The 19,953-nt window shown below is 39.3% G+C and overlaps 1 protein-coding gene across 7 annotated transcripts in view; it reads right to left on the bottom strand.

The window, feature by feature from the left end:
- Nucleotides 1-286: 286 nt before the first annotated feature.
- LMBRD2 (LMBR1 domain containing 2) overlaps nucleotides 287-19,953 on the bottom strand; it is a 53,471-nt gene continuing 33,804 nt past the window's right edge. For 2 of the 7 annotated variants that reach the window (XM_060184290.1, XM_060184291.1), the window contains 3 exons: nucleotides 17,238-17,343; nucleotides 15,977-16,106; nucleotides 8,515-14,075 (listed from right to left, as the gene is read on the bottom strand). In XM_060184290.1, coding sequence (XP_060040273.1) covers nucleotides 14,015-14,075; nucleotides 15,977-16,106; nucleotides 17,238-17,343 — 297 coding nt within the window. In that variant the 3' untranslated portion in view covers nucleotides 8,515-14,014. Of the gene's footprint in view, nucleotides 1,076-3,342; nucleotides 3,452-8,514; nucleotides 14,076-15,976; nucleotides 16,107-17,237; nucleotides 17,344-18,614; nucleotides 18,671-19,953 lie in introns of those variants that run through there. The other 5 variants (XR_009548008.1, XR_009548007.1, XR_009548009.1 and 2 more) reach the window with 5 other exon arrangements.

The following is a 19,953-nucleotide window of genomic DNA, read 5'->3' on the forward strand; positions in this document are numbered from 1 at the left end:
CTCCCCTCTCTGCTCCCCTCCTCTCTCCATTTCTCTCGGTCCTATGCAACAACAGCAGCAATGGCAACAATGATAATAACAGCAACAACAAGGGTAATAACAAGGGCAACAACATGGGGAAAATGCAGGCAGGGAGCCCCAGCAATAACCCTGGAGGCAAAAAAAAAAAAAAAAAAAAAAAGATCATGCCAAGGGGCTGGATATGGTTAAGCAACCATAGTGGAATATTACAGAGGTGTAGTGTTGTGAATCATGTCCAATTAAAATTACTTATCAAAGCAAAAAATCAGGAGTTAAAGCAAGGCATTTATTCTTTTGCAAAAGGGCATGCCACCAACAGTGGCCGTCAGGCAGCAGCGCCCCCTTCACACTTCTCCCGTCTCTTATACGTGACGCAGAGCCGTCTCCTCCACCCCTGGGCTGAGCTTCAGAGCTCACACTCTCCCCGTCGCCTAAGTAAGGAAAGGAGGGAGAGAGTCTGAGGGTCTCTGCTGGAGGTTTAGCAAGCACTGCAAGGAGCTGACCTAAAGAATACAAAACTCCTGGCCACAGGTGGGCATATATAACAATTTACAAGAAGAATTTTTAGACCAAAGAGTTGTATTCATTTTCTTTTGAAGAGCTTGAATCTGGGTCCTTGCACACTGTAACATGTGCTCTCAACCAGGGGTGTCCCCGCCAGGTCCCTGACCAATTCATATTACTATAAAAATAAGTGCTCATGAATTTTTCTTGCAGAGTGATATTTCTTTGTCAGATCCCGCCAATCATAGAACAAAATACATCGCAGTGAGAAATCACTTTCTTAGTGGCAGGCAGGTGTTTGGTTTCTTCATTGGTGAGTGGCCGTCCCTGTCATTCAGCTGTCAAATCCATGCTGGACAGCCAGGCTGTGGCAACCTGGGTGGCAGCCCCCTGGCAGTGATCTATGCAGGAGCAGGACGTGATGTGCTTGTATCGATTAGGAGGCTAATCTGCCATCCACACACTCCAGCATCAGTTCTCAGTACTGGCAGGTCTCTCTGGATGGCAGCACAGGCAGGAGTTCTCTAACTGGAAGATCTCATCATTGGATCTAAAACAAAAGAGAGGTGAGGGATAAACACTTCTGAAACATCTTCTAAGATGATACACAGATATCCTCCTCAAATTCTTTTATCTTTATTGAGTAGAGACAACCAGAAATCAAGAGGAGTAGAGAGAAAGAGACTCCTATATCCCTGCTCCACCACTCATGAAGCTTTCACCCTGTAGTTGGGGACCAGGGACTTGAACCCAGGTCCTTGCACACTGCAACCTGTGCACTCAACCAGGTGTGCCACCACCCAGCCCCCATCCTCAAATCCTAAGCTACTTCCCAACCCATTTATTCTCCTCTTATACCTAACATCATGGTGCAAAATGTTAAGCAGAACACATCAAATGCACAACTTAAAACCAATATTATTTTTCATATGTTGATCAATATGTACAAAATGTAGGTGTTGAAAAAGTATCTCTTCTACCTAAAATTCAAGTGCAGTTTAAATTCATTTTTTGTTTTCTTTTCCCACTAGGGTTATTGCTGGCTTTTGGTGTCTGCATGATAACACCAATCATTACCCTTGGCTTTTTTTTTTTTTTTTTTACCTTTTCCTTTGTTTTTTGATAGACACAGAGAGAAAGATGGAGACAGTGAGAGAGAAGAGGGCACTGCTCCTCCACTCATGAAGCTTCTCCCAGCCAATGGGCCTGGGTGCCTGCCTCGGCCTGGGTCCTCACTCATAGTGATGGGTGTGCTCTAGCAGACAGGACACAGCCCGGCACCAAGACACACCTTTACACATGAGCTCTCCCTACAATCACTAGAAAAAAGCTGTGGTACAGGAGGTGGTGCACTGGATAAAGCAGTGAACTCTCAAGCATGAGGTCCTGAGTTCAATCCCCAGCAGCACATGTACCAGAGTGATGTCTGGTTCTTTCTCTCTGTCCTATCTTCCTTATGATTAATAAGTAAACATCTTAAAAAATAAAAAAAAATATTTGGGGCCCCTTTATCAAAAAGTTATCAAAAATGTTACCCACTAGGGAAAGAGAAAGACAGGCTGGGAATATGGATTGACCTCTCAATGCCCATGTTCAGTGGGGAAGCAATTACAGAAGCCAGACTTTCCACCTTCTGCACCCCATACTGCCACTGGGTTAAAGAATAGGAAAGCTATCAAGGGAGGAGATAGGATACAATGTTTGGGTGGCGGGAATTGTACCCCTCTTATCTTATGGTCTTGTCAGTGTTTCAATTGTGTAAATAAGTTAATTTAAAAAAATTTTTAAAAGACTTTTAAAAAAGCAGAAAGATACATCCACTTGTAATAGAGATCATCCTATATTCCTCCTTTTGTTTCTGACTTATTTCACTTAACATGCATTTTTCAAGGTCCATCCAAGGTTGGCTGAAAACAGTGAAGTCACCATTTTTTATAGCTGAGTAGTATTCCATTGTGTATATAGACCACAACTTGCTCAGCCACTCATCTGTTGTTGGACACCTGGGTTGCTTCCAGGTTTTGGCTATTACAAATTGTGCTGCCAAGAACATATGTGTACACAGATCTTTCTGGATGGGTGTATTGGGTTCCTTAGGCTATATCCCCAGGTGAGGAATTGCAGTGTCATAAGGTAGGTCCATTTCTAGCCTTCGGAGAGTTCTCCAGACTGTTCTCCACAGAGGTTGGACCCATTGACATTCCCACCAGCAGAGCAGGAGGGTTCCTTTGACCCCACACCCTCTCCAGCATTTGCTGCTGTTACCTTTTCTGATGTATGACATTCTCACAGGAGTGAAGTGGTATCTCATTGTTGTCTTTATTTGCATTTCTCTGACAATCAAAGACTTGGAGAATTTTTTCATGTGTTTCTCGGGATTCATGGCTATTTAAAATGTTTCTTTCTAAGAACTTAATCTCTCAGGTATTTTTAAATCAAGTCTTATCATTAGCTTAAATATGTTAACTAGACACAGTTATGTATCTATTATAATTATGTATTATCTATTATAATGATGTGCATGTATAATTTCCACAGTTTCATTTTTTTAATTTGATAATTAATCTTTAAAAATTATTATCTTTGTTTACTGGGTAATGACAGTCAGAAATTGAGAGGGGAAAGGGAAACAGAGAGACACCTGCAGCCCTGCTTTACAACCCACACAGCTTTCCCCCTGCAGGTGGGGACTGGGGGCTGGAACCCAGGTCCTTGTGCACTGTAATATGTGCGCTCCACCAGGTGCACACCCCTGCCTGACCCCTCCATGTCCTGTTTGAAAGCTCAACTCCCTTCACAGGAAGGCCCAGTACTCACTTGTAAGTCCGTCTGCATTCCCCCAAGCATCTTGCCATGGCTGCCCTCTTCTTGCAGCCATTGTATTTCACAGTCACATTCAGGAGTGAGGACCTGCAGCTGGGCTTACCTGCAACAGAGGCACAAGGCAGGGATGAACTGCAGCCCTAACTTGAGGTGCAGCTCAACCCTGAGAGCCATCACAGCCACTGCACAGGGTGCTGACGGAAAATGAAAACTAATGCCATATTGCCAGTGGAATGTTATCACACTAATTTCATAAAGTAAATCTACTAATGAGCTAATAGTTTTAGTTTTTGAAAAAGCTGATATAGACTCACTTGAAACATTTACAAGTAAACTCTTATCTTTAGGGGAAAATTCTAAATGTATATTTAAGTTACTTAAGGTGCTGGTTGAAGAACAGCAAAGTCAAATTAGAGTTTTGGGCGGTGAGGGCCTGAGCTGTGCCACTTTGGCGATTCTAACAGCAAGCAAGCAACATTGTTTCTAGTGCTGGAAGAAAAGATACAGGGGCTTAAAACCTCTCAATCTGAGGCCCGGTGGTGGTGCACCTGGTTGAGCGCACATGTTACAGTGCTCAAGGACCCGGGTTCAAGCCCCCAGTCCCCACCTGCAGGGGGAAAGCTTTGTACGTGGTGAAGCAGGGCTGCAGGTATCTCTCTTTCTCTCTCCCTATCTCTCCTACCCTCTCAATTTCTGGATGTCTCTATCCAGTAAAGATAATTTAAAAAAATTTAAAAAAAAAACTCTCAATCTTTGACTCGGGGGGCTTTAGCCCCTTGAATTTAAAGCAAGGACACAACATGAAACAGGGCTTTTGTGACCACAAGACAGCCCAAAGTAACACCCTATCCCATTCACTGCAAATCATACAAACAAGAGAAGCCAAGCTGCTGGCCATCAATAACCAGCGCAACAGAACTGAACAGCCAACTATGCCATTATCAGCCAGACAGAAATGAAACAGGAAATCCAAGGGATTACCAATTTAGAGAGGCTCTCAGAGACAGACTACACAGACCTCATTATGAGGACTCTCCAAGAAATTAAGCAAGAATTAAAAGAGCATGTTGCTACGGAATTAAAACACACAAGAGAGGAACTTATAGCAGAGTTCACTAAGAATCTTCAAATCTTGAAAGAAGAACCCACTAAGCACTTAGGAAGCATGAAAGAAAAATTTCAAACAGAACTCCAGGGAGTAAAAGACACTAACTGCAATCCATGCCCAGATAGAAGACTTAGGAAGTAGATTCACACATTCAAAAGAAATAATCTGCAATCTAGAAGATACGGCCAGCCCACTCTTTCAGTTCAAAGATGAGGGAGAGAAATGGTTCAGAAAGACTGAAGCTGGCACAGTGGATAAAGTGCTGGATTCTCAGGCATGAGGTCTTGAGTTCCCCAGCAGCACATGTACCAGACTAATGTCTGGTTCTCATTCTCTCTCTCTTTCCTCCTATCTTCATGAATAAATAAATAAAATAAAGAAAGAAAGAAAGAAAGAAAAAAAACAATGAAGCAACTCTGTGAAATTGCAGACTCCATCAAAAGATCAAATATAAGAGTGACAGGTATATCTGAAGAGGAGAACAGGGCCAAAGGTCCAGAGTCTATTTTCAGCGCAATTTTAGCTGAGAACTTCCCTCACTTAGGAAGCCATCAGACCATTCTCATTCAAGAGGCAAAACCATCACCCAGATTTATAAATACCAAGAGAACAATGCCAAGGCACATTATTGTAAAACTTCAAAAGTCAATGACAAGGAAAATTTTTGCTGCCTGTAGGGAAAGGAAAGAAGTTACATACAAAGGCAGAGCTATAAGACTTCCATCAGATTTTTCTCCACAAACTCTAGAGGCCAGGAGAGAGTGGAATGACATATTCAAAGTTCTAAAGGAGAGGGAATTCCAGCCATTAATATTGTATCCTGCAAAATTATCCCTCAAATATGAGGGAGAAATAAAGGTTTTCTCAAATATTCAAGAATTAAAGGAATTTGCTACAATCAACCCCACCTTACAAAAACTACTGAACTGAGTTCCACAAGGAGGAAGCAAAGGAACACATGTTCCAAACACCAAGTTGCAGATGCTACCATGACGCCAACCTCACTCCCCTGAACAAACAACCTCACCAATGTACCCTGGAACCCCACCTCTCCAAAGCCGTAGGGAAAGATGGGAAGAGGCTGAGAGTATGGATCAACCTGCCTATGCCCATGTCCAAAGGAGAAGCAATTACAGAAGCCTGACCTCCCACCTTCTGCTCCCCATAATGACTCTGGGTCCATCCTCCCAGAGAGATAAAGAATAGGAATGCTTCCAAAGGAGGGGATATAGAAGTCTGGTGGTGGGGAATGTGTGAAGCTTCACCCATCTTATTCTATGGTTTTGTCGATATTTTCTATTTTATAAATTAAATTAAAAAAACAGAGGCTCATAGATTCTAGATGTTGGGTAAAATACACTGTGCAAATGCTCAGAATATACTCACCCAATGTCTTAGCGGTATGGGCATTGGGAGTTGTCAAAAGGCCCTACCATGCTGGATACTCCTTCAAGAACGTGTTATTTTACCCATCTATTCCTATCTCTATGGAAAAGATACAAGGATTAAGAAACCTCTTTAGATTAAGAACCACTTGGGGCTTTGAGGCTAGTTGTTAAGTTAGTAAGCCTGCTCTGTCATGTGCATAACTCATTTTAAAGCCCTGCCCCAACTCACTGGAGGGAGATTTGCTGCTGTGGTATCTTCTCCTCTCTCCCTTTGAGGCTCTTTGTCTCTAGAAAACAGTCAGTTTGAAATGGTGGTGCTCAGAAAAAAAAGAAAAAAAGGATCAGTGAAGGACTTTACACTTTTTTAATTTTATTTTATTTTATTTACACTCTTTTTTTTAAAACATATGTTTATTTATGAGAAAGATAAGAGAGAGAGGACCAGATATCATTTTGGTATATGTGCTGCTGGGGGACTGAACTCGGGACCTCATGCTTGAGAATCCAATGCTTTATCCATTGCACCACCTCCCGGACCACTATACTCTTTCTTTTCCACCCTTAAAAGTCAGCCTCTTCTTCAACACGGATTTCTGAGAAAAAAATTTCAAAACGTACAAAAGTTAACTCCAAATGAATCAAAGATGTAGAAGTTAGGCTAGAAGGAAAACAAAAGCAAAAGTAGACTGAAAAGCTTCTGGGCAAAGAAAATGACCACATCAAAATGCCCCCCACAAGGGGAGAGAAAATCTTTGTGTCACACATCAAACAGAAGGCTGCTAAGCAAAATATGCAAGAAGTCACCACACCCAATAATAAAAAAAAACAACTCCACTGAAAACTGGGAGGAAGAAAAGTGCAGAATCTTCTTCAAAGATTTTGAAATGCTCTAGGGCACTGGTGATCAGGGAAATGCAAATAAGCAGCAGTGAGGTAACACGTTACACCTGTGAGGAAGTCAGTGTGAACAGAAACACCGGCTGCTGGGAGGCTGCGGGGGGTGGGGTGGGGGGGGGGAGGTGTACAGACTCTCCTACCAGCCATGAGAAGGTAGGGTTTCTCTGTGTCCTGGTCACGAATTGAGAAGAGCCAGAAAGAGCCATTCAAAGGCTCTCACCTTCAGGTGGGACTGCACGAGCTAGGCCTAACATCAATGGGGAAGTGCTTCAAATTTCAGTTGTTCTTGGTATATGGAAAGAACTGATTATTTTCTTGGTCAGCCTAAGATTTCATCAATTTTACTCCTCTGTACAAAGGCCCAGCTTTTCCTTTGTTTGGTTCTTCATCATCTTCATACTTTCTGTTTCACTGATTTCTGCTCTATTTTTATAATGATCACTTATAGAGTGAAGTGAGAGGTTCCCAAATAAGAACAAATTGCACAGTGGACAGGCCGGGACCGCATGCCCGCACTCCAGCAAACCTAGGTGAAGTAGAGCGTGACCAGTGAAACTGGAATCTATCAAGCTGAGTAGGCTGTCACCAAGCAGATGGTCTCACTTTGTATTCACTTGCACCTTGGCGGCCTGGACTGGGCGTGGAATGTGGCCAGTCCACTCTTTCACTTGCACCTTGATGACTCAGTGTCACCAATCCGTGCGCACCTCCCCCTTGTAGCTGCGCACACCTGATCAGTGCACCTTGTAACCAATTGAATGTACCTTTCCCAGGACCACCCTGTAGCCAGTCAGCACTCCCTGCCCAGTTTGAAGGGAATATGAGCGGCTTTCCACGTCGTGCAGTCAGTGTGTCTGGCAGGAGTCCTCTGCATTCTCAGGATGAAGTAGCTCCCTGCCCTGCCGGTCAGCCTCAGCCTCATCCTTTGGGGCTGCCTTTCCTAGAGCTGAAACACCTTAGACTGCAACACTACCAGCTGAAACACTTGGTGCTGCACCTCGGATATCTCCCTAACAATTCTAAGTATATAAGCACAAGGTGAGTCAACGTGGGGCCCCCAAGTGCATGTATTTATTCACCTTAAAACACTCAAGAATTTAAGGCCCTTGGGAATCTACCTAGATAGGCCTACTAACTATCTACAAAATGGAGCCCCCCAAATCTTCATCTACACTATTCCAGCCTTTAGATTCATGATTAGTCAACAATTTGTTTGGCTTTATATATTAACTTTATATATTAATATATATTTATAATAACTATATATAAATAATATAAATAATTTATAAATATAAATAATATATATTTATAATAACTTTATATATTAACTTTATATATTAACTCTTCTTTCAGCCACCAGGTGGCTTTCAGATGCTACCATGATGCCAACTAGACATCCCAGAGCAGATGACCCCATCAACGTGTCCTGGAGCCCCGCTTCCCCAGAGGCCTGCCCCACTAGGGAAAGAGAGAGACAGGCTGGGAGTATGGATCCACCTGCCAACGCCCATGTTCAGCAGGGTAGCAGTTACAGAAGCCAGACCTTCTGCATCCCATAATGACGTTGGGTCCATACTCCCAGAGGGATAAAGAATAGGAAAGCTATCAGGGGAGGGGATGGGATACAGAATTCTGGTGGGGGGAACTGTGTGGAGTTGTACCCCTCCTGTCCTATAGTTGTCAGTGTTTCCTTTTCATAAATAAAAATTATAAAAAATAAAAGAATTCAAGGTCAAAGATGGCATAAAGCACCACACAAATAAATGAGCAAAATTCTTAGTAACCAGTAGAAATGTACTTTATTTCATGCAAAGACACATCATTTCTGAATGTTAACAGCTAATCAAATAAACATTTTTTAATATCCAGCAACACAATAAATTAAAATGCTACAAAGCAACTGCAAGTCCATGAGTTTGTTAAAAACAAACTAAGAGAACATTATGTATAGATAAGGCCAAAGATGCTAACTTATACACTTGCAACTGTGGTGAGAGTCTGGAAAGCACTCAAATCTACAGCCCATTCACCAAGCAGGAAGACATGTGATGCACATCTGGTAGCATGGGCTGATTAAAGATAGATTTGGCATCATGCACCAACAGTGAATATAATCATTTTGAAAAATCATAGTCAGACATACATTTGAATAGATTTATCCTCAGTCTTAGGTAGTGCAGTATATTAGATAATACAATACAGAAATTAGGTTTTTGGTATATTTTACTTGGATACTGCTATACGGAAAATGATACTGATTTCAAATTCACACTGGACTGCTCAAATTTAGAATATTGCCCTAAAAAATGGTTTCTGGGAGGCATTTATAAAGATCATAAAACTAAAAAGCAACACTACAAGTAGCTATTTACAAAAACATTTTATAAAAATTAAAGACTAGAAAGTAGCATAAATATTAGAGCTCCTCTTTGTCAATGCTGTAATTTATAAATATATGTTACAGTAATTTAAAAGACTGGTCGATATGTTCTCTACCCTCTAAAAATGAGAAAAATCCTTCAAGCTATTTTCAAAATATGGACAAAAACAAATCCATTGGATTGCTTAAAAAAAAAAAAAAAAATACCGTCTCTCCCCTACAACTCAGTATACTAAGTAGGGAAGATGTCACCCAGCATCCTTTTAAGAATATAGCTCTAAGAGACTTGGCTGATAGAGACATGTTTCTATCAACTCAAATTGGTGCAGCCTAATCAAATAAGTTAAAACTTTACTCATCATACAGCTGCCACAGTAAACCACTCTTTCTACTCTTGCAGTAAGTACACTAACTGCTTTTTTTTTAAAAAAAAAAAAAAACAAATACTTTGAGATCAAGAAAACCACAAAATATAAAGAAATTCTCGGGGGTGGGGGGAAATGTTACCTCTCCCCAAGCAATATGCTAAAAAACTTTTTTTTTGTTATCAATGCAGAGAAACATGCCATTTGCTTTATTAACACATTTAAAATTATAGCTTTTTCTAATCAATCCTATTTGAAAAATATCTTTAAACTGGAAATAAAATTCTAGAAAAAATCATGCTAGGCATCAGGAGAATTTGGAAGTGAGGGTGTACTCCCATGGCATTAGGGTCATCAGTGTTAAAGCCTGTTGTGCTGGGGAAGACTTCCAGGAACCAGGACAGAGGCAGACTTCCAGGTCTCTAGCAGAAAGTACTCTGCACAGAGGGCATTCCCATCATAGAAGACTTGTAGTATAACAACCTTCTTTCATGCCTTGGGAAATCCATTCTTATGCCCAAATTACACTGGGAATAAATCCTTTGGCTGAAGTGCCATCCTCCTTAGTGATCTGAAGGACAGCAAACCTTGCCAGCATCTATCATTTACTCCTGGGCAATACCGTCATTCAAGTAGTGAGATCTGTAGTCACAATCAGCTCCTTCTGGGGTCACTGATCAAAAACAATCACATGCATAACACAGATGGGCAGTATGTCTGCACATGAAAAGTCAGACTATAAAAGAGGCCGCAGAAAGGAAGGAAAAGCAGGTAAGAAATGAGGAGAGCTGGATGAAGAGAGGAAAACTAAATCCAGTCCTTATCTACAATTCAACAGAATACAAACCACTGTACTTTGGAGATTCAGATATGGGTAAGATTCCTCGGGGACACTAGTCCACTCAAATCACAAGTGCAAAACTGACGTCACTGAACAGTGTGGATTGTAATTACGTAAAGTTCGTTTTTCCTTTATCATCAATAGGGACTGGCTGGTGGCACACCTGGTTGAGTGCACAAGTTGTAGTGTGTAAGGATCTGAGTTCAAGCCTCTGGTCCCCACCCTCAGGAGTGGTGAAACAGGGCTACAGGTGCCTCTCTTCCTCCCTCCGTTCCCCTCTCCTCTCAATTTCTCTCTGTCTCTATCCAATAATAAGTTTTTAAAAATTCAAATGGTAATCAATAGACCATCAAGACCAGCACCTAAATTATTAAGATTTAAAAATTAATTCCTTCATTAATATGCTCAAAATACTTGAAAAAAACACACACACTGACTTTTCTATTCAAATTTAATTCCATTTAGGGACACAACCAGCATAAATTAAGAATTGATAAATGACCAAATCGTAGAGCTGACAAAACAAACAAACAAAACAACTGGTAGCATTACGTCTTGAAGGTCTGGACTGCTGTGCGTTCACATCTATGCTGTATAAATGGCAAATTCCTGGCTGTTTTGATTTAGCTCCTATTTACTCCTGAAACAGTGAAGTAGTTCAAACTTCCTGTATTCATTTGGCAATAGGACAAATTCAAAAGAGGGTCTACACTTATTTCTTAGTGTCATATTTTTTTTACAAAAATGTTCTGTTGATCATGACAGGTTATTGGCATAGGAGCAAAAGTTAGTTAGCAACCTACATGGGATTCATGAAAAGGTGACTATTACTTTCTAGAGTGGTTGTTTTTAATTACTGTCTTACTAAATAGCCTTATGTAACAAATGTTTTTAAAAATATTTTTTTAATTAATTAGATGCCTGTCATTACATAAGAAAGATACATGCAATTGACAGTTAACTCTTCAAAAATGTACCCTCATGTAAAATATATGAATTTAGCAGTAATGTTTTATAGTAGATGTCATTACAATTTAATGATTTTTTTTCAAAACAGAAGTCTCTTATTATTATTTTTGCACAATATTAACTTAGTTCCCCAGCAACGGACTTGCAGTCTTTGGAGGCTAAGTAACTGCCTTCTGAACTCCAACTTATGAAGTAACTTCCCTACCTGGTTGTATATAATGCCTTCTAAGACAAAGTCTGCTTAATAAGTTGAACACTCTAGATTACTTAAACAACCAAAAAACTAATTTGGGAAATAATTAAAAAATCATAAGAGGGATTTAAATTCTTGTGATATATTAAAAAATTTTCATTCTCATAGTCATAAAACTAGAATAAAAACAACATAGTAATCTCATTACATAATCCTATCAATTTATTTGAAGACATTGTATTTAATAAAAATAATTTATTCTTTTTCTATACTTCTATAACAGCATCTGAAGTTTATGACTAAATCTGATGAAAAAAAAAATACTTAAGGAAAATATTCCAAACATATACCCCAAAACTAAAATAAATAACCACATGCTTATTTTATAGAAATTTTTAGAATCATTCAAAATAAGGGTTTTGGCTTTGGGGACTTGTACACTCCTTTGTGGACTAAAAACCCAGACCCCATTCTGAGGCAACCATCTCCCATCAAATTTTCAAATGTCAGCATATAAACATCAACTCAATACCCTCACGTAGCTCTGTGAGGTAGCTCAGAAAGTAAAAGGATCTTCATTTCACAAATGAAGAAATGGAGGCACTGGAAGATTACTAAATCTGCCCAAGGTATTCAATGAATTAATTAAGAAATAACAAACAGTATAAGATTATCTTTGCCACTAGCAGTCTGCTCTCTAACCATACCTGTGTCCTCAAGTAGACTGTCTACACAACCAACACCCAAGAGTAAAACTGAAGAGACTAAAATCTATCCCTCAACAACCACTTTAAAAGGGGGATCTAACTGAAGAAAAACGAGAGTTAAAATGATAAATTATTCTTTTCAGCATCTGCACAGAACTATGTAACTAATAATATACACCATAATGCTAAGAGGAAAATGAATGATTAAAGTTATGATTCTAAGGAAGTTTATCACTAAGAAGAAACACATAACCGTACCGTTAGGATGACTACACAATTCATTTTCAACTGGGATACTTCAGAGGAAAGAGCACTATAGAAGACTGCACAGAAGAATAGGTGCAAAACTGACCGTCAGGAGAAAACACAAGTATAGTCATCATTGGATGAATTTTCAGCAAGGATTCTACAAAAGTTCTGAACATCTGAAGGACACAAGAACTCTTGGCAAGTATGTTGTATTCAGCCACATTCACTGTGCAAGAAAACACTGGTCCTTTAAAGTGTAATACCTAACTTTGGCTTAGACACTAAAATTAAAAAATGAACTATAATAAGCATGTTTAACCAACAAGTGATTATACAACTTCCATTCTAACAGTGCTGGTTTCTATAAGTCACAATTTAAGTATCAGTAATAACTGTACATGGATTTGCTTTTTTCATCTTTGAACAACCAGATGCTCTTTTTCAAAAATCAGAGAATTTTGTGAGACTCTGGCTATTGAAAAAATTAACATTACTTTCCATTAATGCTTAGGATTCTCCTAGAATGAAATGATCAGCATTTAAATCAAGAAGCTGCATGATAAAGTTGGAGATTTCTCTTGGGGAAAAAGCTATTTTCAAAAGCATTGAAACAATTTTCCAGTTACTATTAAAGACTGAGAGAATAATTTACCACCTATTCATATAAACGGTACTAACCTGGATCAGCGAAAGTATGCTCTTACTTATTCAGGCAGAAGCTGAGGCTTACAGAATTGGAAAAGAGCTTTTTACATTCAGTTGTGTCTGATAACTAAGCCTTACTTTGAGACACAGATAAGTGTGGTAACTATTTGAGATATCATCTCTTTGGGAAATACAAGATTAACATATTCTACAGAAAAAGCAAAAAGAGAAGTCATAAATGTTGTATGGATAACTAATATACAGAAATAATAAAACTGTGTAGAAATAATAAAATTGTGTATTATTATTTAGTTGTGACTTAAGGTTTCCTTAAATCCCTAAAGAAACATATAGTGGTCTTTTTCATGGATTAAATCCTTCTGCTGTAACTGCTGCTAAGGCAGATGCTTCAGCAATGATATGTTATAAATACTATTAAGAAGATGATACTCTGGGGGCGGGGGGGATACAGGTCCAAGAAGGATGACAGAGGACCTAGTGGGGGTTGTATTGTTATATTGGACACTGAGAAATGTTATGCATGTATAAACTATTGTATTTACTGTTGAATGTCAAACATTAATTCCCCAATAAAGAAATGAAAAAATAAATAAAAAAGATGATACACAGGGTGGAGGGTAAATAGCATAATGGTTATGCAAACATACTCTCATGCCTGAGGTTCCAAAGTCCTAGGTTCAGTCTCCCACACCACCGTAAGCCAGAGCTGAACAGTGCTCTGGTTAAAAAAAAAAAAAAAAAAAAGATGATACTCTATATTCAATGAGCAGTAACTATTATTAGTAAGAAGTCATACTTTTCAGTGCCTTTTTTATCCTAACAGTAAATTTTAGGATGCAGATGTCTGTATAGACAGAGCGATGTGATGATCTTGGTTGGTTATTTCATCAATTCTTTCCGACATTAAACATCATCAAATATTGTGCAGTGTGACATTGAGAGGTATCTTCCACCAGGCTGATGCCTGAAAGATAAAGAAATGTTCTGATGTATTAAAAATAGTAAGGTAGGAGAGAAAAATAAGGACACAATAAAAGGAAGTAGCCGGGAGGCGGGCGGTAGCACAGTGGGTTAAGCGCAGGTGTAAGGATCCCGGTTCGAGCCCGGGTGGGTTGAAGGGGAGTCGCTTCACAGGTGGTGAAGTAGGTCTGCAGGTGTCTGTCTTTCTCTCCCCCTCTGTCTTCCTCTTCTCTCTCCATTTCTCTCTGTCCTATCCAAAAATGATGACAACAATATAATAACTACAACAATAAAACAACAAGGGCCAACAAAAGGGAATAAGTAAATATTAAAAAAAAGGAAGTAGCCACCTAATTCGTAAACACTATAAAAATCTATTCAGTAGCTTAAAGATTAAACTTAGTTTCCAAGGTTATCATCAAAAGGATTTACAAATTAAAAACCAACCATCTGTTTCAGAACCTAGAATGATAGTGTTAAACTATAAAAAGAAAGTCAGGCTGTGGCACATCTGATCGAACAGGGTTCAAATCCCCAGTCCCCACCTGGTAGGGGAGAGGTTTCACAATCAGTGAAGCAGGGTGGCAGGTCTCTCTCTCTTTCTCTATCTTACTCTCCTCTCTCAATTTCTCTGTCCTATGATGTAAAAAAAAAAAGAAAAAAAAAAGAAAAAGAAAAAATTTGACATTATATGTTGATTTTAATTATTTTTTAATTTCTATTTTTTAATTGCCACCAGGGTTATCACTGGGGCTTAGTGACAGCACTATGAAACCATGGCTCCCGGTGGCCATTCTGTCCTTTTTTTCTGCTTTATTTTTATCTGAAAGGACAGAGAGAAACTGAGAAGGGTTGGGAGAGAGAAAGAAACACCTGCAGGCCCGCTTCACTGCTCATGAAGTGTCCTCCCTGCAGGTGGGGGCAGAGTCTCGGACCATGTCCTTGCGCACAGTGATAAATCACCTAACTGAGCCTGCTACTGCCCAACTCCATTTAATTATTTCTACATGGCATACAGTCCAGATTCTTCAGCCAGTCTCCTAGGGTTTGAACACCTGACTTTGCTATTTACAAACTATGTGACTCTCAGTGACTTACTGAGTTTCTCTGGATCCAAATTCAATTGGATTTATAACTATAAAAATATCACTGGGAGTCAGGTGGCGGTAGCACAGTGGGTTAAGTGCAGGTGGCGCAAAGCGCAAGGACCGGCATAAGGATCCCGGTTCGAGTCCCCGGCGCCCCACCTGCATGGGAGTTGATTCATAAGTGGTGAAGCAGGTCTGCAGGTGTCTGTCTTTCTCTCCCCCTCTGTCTCCCCTCCTCTCTCCATTTCTCTCTGTCCTATCCAACAACAACATCAATAACAATAATAATAACTATAATAATAAAACAATAAGGGCAACAAAAGGGAATAAATAAATATTTAAAAATATTATCACTATTAAACAGGCTTAGAATAAGATACCCAGCTGTAGCAAGGTAGCTGCTGCTGTGTATGATAAACTTCATACATCAGATGCACAGAGAGGCATGGTTGTAATCTTACCGCTTATTTCTTTAGCATGTTTACTTTATAAGGTTTTTTTATTCAATGAGAGGGGAAGAGAGAGACTGACCACAGCAGTACTGGCATATACAGTACCTGCTTGCAAGTCCAGAGTTCTATCAGCACAGCCACAATCCAGACGGCCTTGCTATTGATCTCAATCCTTGTAAAACCACTTATCTATGAAGATACCAATTTCAGTAATGACCACCGCATCTTTTAATTTTTAACACATAAAAGCCTCAGAGAATACAAAGAATGCCTAATATAATTTTTAAGTAGCAATAAGTAAATTTTTCTTTAGGTTTACTTGCCAAGATGAGGGAAACAGAGTTAAAATGCCAGTCAGAACTTACCTTCCTGATTCAGATTCGAGAGGATCATCAGTGAATGTTTCTGCATTAAAGTCCAGTGGTTCTGCATCTTGGAGGAGTTCTACTCGGTCCTTCTCAGTCCGATTATTAGCTCTGGCATACTTGGATGCTGCTGCAAAGGAAGTGTGAAAGTCTACAGTTACTTCTTAATTTTAGTAGCTGTATTAAAAAAGTAAAGAAGACAGGTAAAATTAATTTGAATATATTTAACTTACTCTAATGTATCCAAAATATTGTTAAGTGTAGACAGATAGTTGAAGTGTAGGCAGATGGTTGGCCCATGTCTACAATATTAGGGGAACTACTGTGGCTTGTAGTGAAGAGAATGAAGATTCAGAACCCTGGTAGTGGGAATGGAGTGGATTTATACCCCCATTGACATGTAATTTTGTAAATCAATATTAAATCACTAATACAATTTTAAAAAAATGAAATAAAGAAACACCCAACGTAAAACTTAACTTAAAAACAAAGAAAGACACGTGGCGCACAAAGCACATGGGCCGGCGTAAGAATTCCGGTTCGAGCCCCCCAGCTCCCCAAGGGCAACAAAAGAGGAAATAAATAAATAAAATTTTAAAAAATTAAAAAAAAAAAAAAAAAAAAAACAAAGACAGAGAAGACTCGGAGTTAAGATTGGGCCAGGTATAGCTTGCTGCAGCAAAGCCAAGGTTTCTGGGGGGAAGTGGGGCAGGGCTGGGGAAATTATTAGATAGTGGAGAAGGACTTAAGTTGGTGGCAGGAGTGGTGGGAAGATAAATTTTATCAACGTGACAACTGTGCTGTGAAGTACAGTTGTATCCCCAGTCACTCAGAACAAATAAATCAGCACCTGCCTAAAGCACATCTGGGATGAGAACTGATATTAAGTAGTTGCACCAATTCATCTGCTATTTCAGTCTCTCCTACCACAGGAATATTTGAGTTTCCTCAACCTCCTATAGTCTGAGAGACTGAAAAAGGAAGTTTCTGCAGAGCCACACTTGCTGTTCTTTAAAGCTATATCTAGATGGGTTATCTAGTTTCCAGTTATTATACACAAAAAGTTGTCACCTTTTTAATTTTAAAGATTTATATTTCCAAGCAAAAGGGAGAATCAGAGATTCAGACATTTGGGTCTGTCACCTGTGATGCAGGTGGCAGAACCAAGCAGGGATAAGCATGCAAGTCCTACGCTCAACTGCTGAGATATTTTCCCAGCCCCAAGAAAAAAATATCTTGAGTCAGAAAATAAACTGCTTACTTCGGTTGGTACTAATATCTGAAAAGTTTGATTCTTTTGGGTCAGTATGAACATTTCTGTTTCTAGTAGACTCTTCTTTATTGTGTCCATAACGTTCTTTCCATTCCTAGGAAAGAAACACAAATGACTATGCAATTTTATTTTTTATTTTTATTTAAAATTTTTATTATCTTTATTTATATATTGGATAGAGACAGCCAGAAGTCGAGAGGAAGGGGGAGACAGAGAGAGAAAGAGGCAGAGAGACCTCTGCAGTCCTGCTTCACCACCTGCAAAGCTTTCCCCCTGCAGGTGGGGACTGGGGGCTCTAACCTGGGTCCTTGAGCACTGTAACATGTGCGGTCAACCAAGTATACCACCACCCAGCCCCGACTATGCAACTTTAAAAAACTCATAGGCAGAAGATAATTCATCAGTACAAACACATTTATGTGTAGATTCTATATGTCATTCTTTTTGATCAGAAATACAGAAAATATTCAGCATTATTAACATGGTGCCTTTATAAATTATAGGTCAAAATTTTTCTTTGCAAAGCTTTAAGTTTCCAAACTTAACTTTTACAAATGAACATCCTCACAGATATTTTCTTGCTACGATTCTTTTTACTTAATTCTTTTATCTAAAATACCAAAAGCTAACAATTATAATAAGCTTACCTGGACATTGTAAAAGTTAGGAGAGTTCATAGTCACTAATCAGATGCTAACATTTCCCTACAAGCTTTAATGTGGAGCCTGAAAAGTCATTCTGATCACACAAATTCATTTTTATTTAATGATGGATCTCAACATATGATTCACATGGCATTGTGTTTTTAATTTTATGGTATAACTACAACAGAACCACATTAGCCAAGAGGCTACTCATTAAACTCTTCATTTGAAAGGGACACTAGACGTCACCTGATTCAACTTCTGCGCAGCTCAGAGTCTCATTCTGTTTGCTTCTCAGTCAACGAGACAGAAAGCTCTATGTGTGAGCAGCCCATTACAAGTTGGGTAAACCGAGTGGTTCACAGAGTGCTGGAGGCATGGCTATAGAGTAGTAGTAGTTGTGTTTTCATTCTGTTTGCCTCTCAGTCAACAAGATAGAAAGCTCTATGTGGGGAGTCGGGCGGTAGCGCGGTGAAGCAGATCTGCAGGTGTCTGTTTTTCTCTCTCCTTCTCTGTCTCCCCTGCTCTCTCAATTTCTCTCTGTCCTTTCCAAAAACAATGACATCAATAACAACAACAATAATAACTACAACAATAAAAAACAACAAGGGCAACAAAAGGGAAAATAAATAAATAAATAAATAAATATTTTAAAAAATAAAAGAAAGAAAGCTCTATGTGTGAGCAGCCCATTACAATTTGGGTAAACCGAGTGGCTTACAGACTTCTGGAGGCGTGGCTATGAGTAGTAGTGGTTGTGTTTTGCTCTCGCATCAACTAGGAAAAGCAATGAGAATCACTTGTAAATTCGATGAAATACAACCAGGATCTCTTCAAAACTTCACCAGACACAGGTCAGTACAAATACATGTGGCTTGGGGACAGAAAGGGGGTGAGGGAGCGACTCCTGGCCTTATTTATCAACAGCTGGCACCAGACTGGGAGTTTGGCAGTGAGGCTTACCACTTCTGGGTTCCAAGAAAATAACAGTTAAAAATAAACAAAAAAAAAAAAAAAGAAAAGAAAAATTAGTACCTAAGCCGCAGGTGAGTAAGAGGACGGACGGAGAGGGTGCATGAGTGATCCCCAGGACTAAAACAAACTGGCGCTCAAAGGTGGCAGGCTCCAAACTAGATTGGCAGCTGAGATACCACTTTCAGATTTGAATTTTAGCAAAAAAAAGACTTAAAACAAAACAAAACAAAAAACGCCCTAAGAACTCACCAGTTTACAATTGTGACTTCTTGAGTCTCCATTGCCATTGCCTCACAGAGGCTGGAACAGTAGCAGGGAGACCCTGTATGGACATCAAGGTCACAAAACCACTGGGCAACTCAGAATAAAATCTCCCTTCACCCACCAAGATATATAAACAAGGAAATCCAACACCTTAGTCACAGCGCTTCCTGCAGGCACAACAATAAAATTCACACTAAATAAGGAAATGGAGAAATGTACAATTTGGGTAAACTGTGGAAGTTAAAAGCTTCTAGAGAGGGAAAAAAATCTATCTCCAGCAGTTTCCACTCTTTGTTTTTAGTGAGGCCTTCTGAAATAGAGAACAACTCTCCTTTTATACAACACACACTAAGATACATCATCATCATATTTCTCCTGAGTCTTAATGTTTCCAGTATAGGCAGATCTCTCTCTCTCTCCCTCTCTCTCTCCTTCTCCCTCTCTCCCTCTCTCATACTTTTTCACTCTAGGAGAAAGTTTATCTTAGCAAGTGGAAAACTGAAGCAAGCTTAAAGATAAATGCAATCAATGTTAAACTACAAAAGAAGCACAATAATTTTAAAGCAATCAAAACCATTATTACAAGGTTATATATTCATTCATAAGTATTTATTGAGCACCCCTTACACACACACACACACACACACACACACACACACACACACACACACACACGTCTCTTTTTCACCTTTATTTTTATGAGATTAGAGAGACCAGAGCACTAGTCAGTCTGGCATATGTGATGCAACATATAGTGAAGCAATTTAATGCAAATGACTTTTGAATAGCTCTGACAGAAGTCTTAGCATGTACATCTCAAA

This window comes from Erinaceus europaeus, unplaced genomic scaffold (genome assembly GCF_950295315.1).
Source record: "Erinaceus europaeus unplaced genomic scaffold, mEriEur2.1 scaffold_291, whole genome shotgun sequence".
In the NCBI taxonomy this organism is placed as follows: Eukaryota; Metazoa; Chordata; class Mammalia; order Eulipotyphla; family Erinaceidae; genus Erinaceus; species Erinaceus europaeus.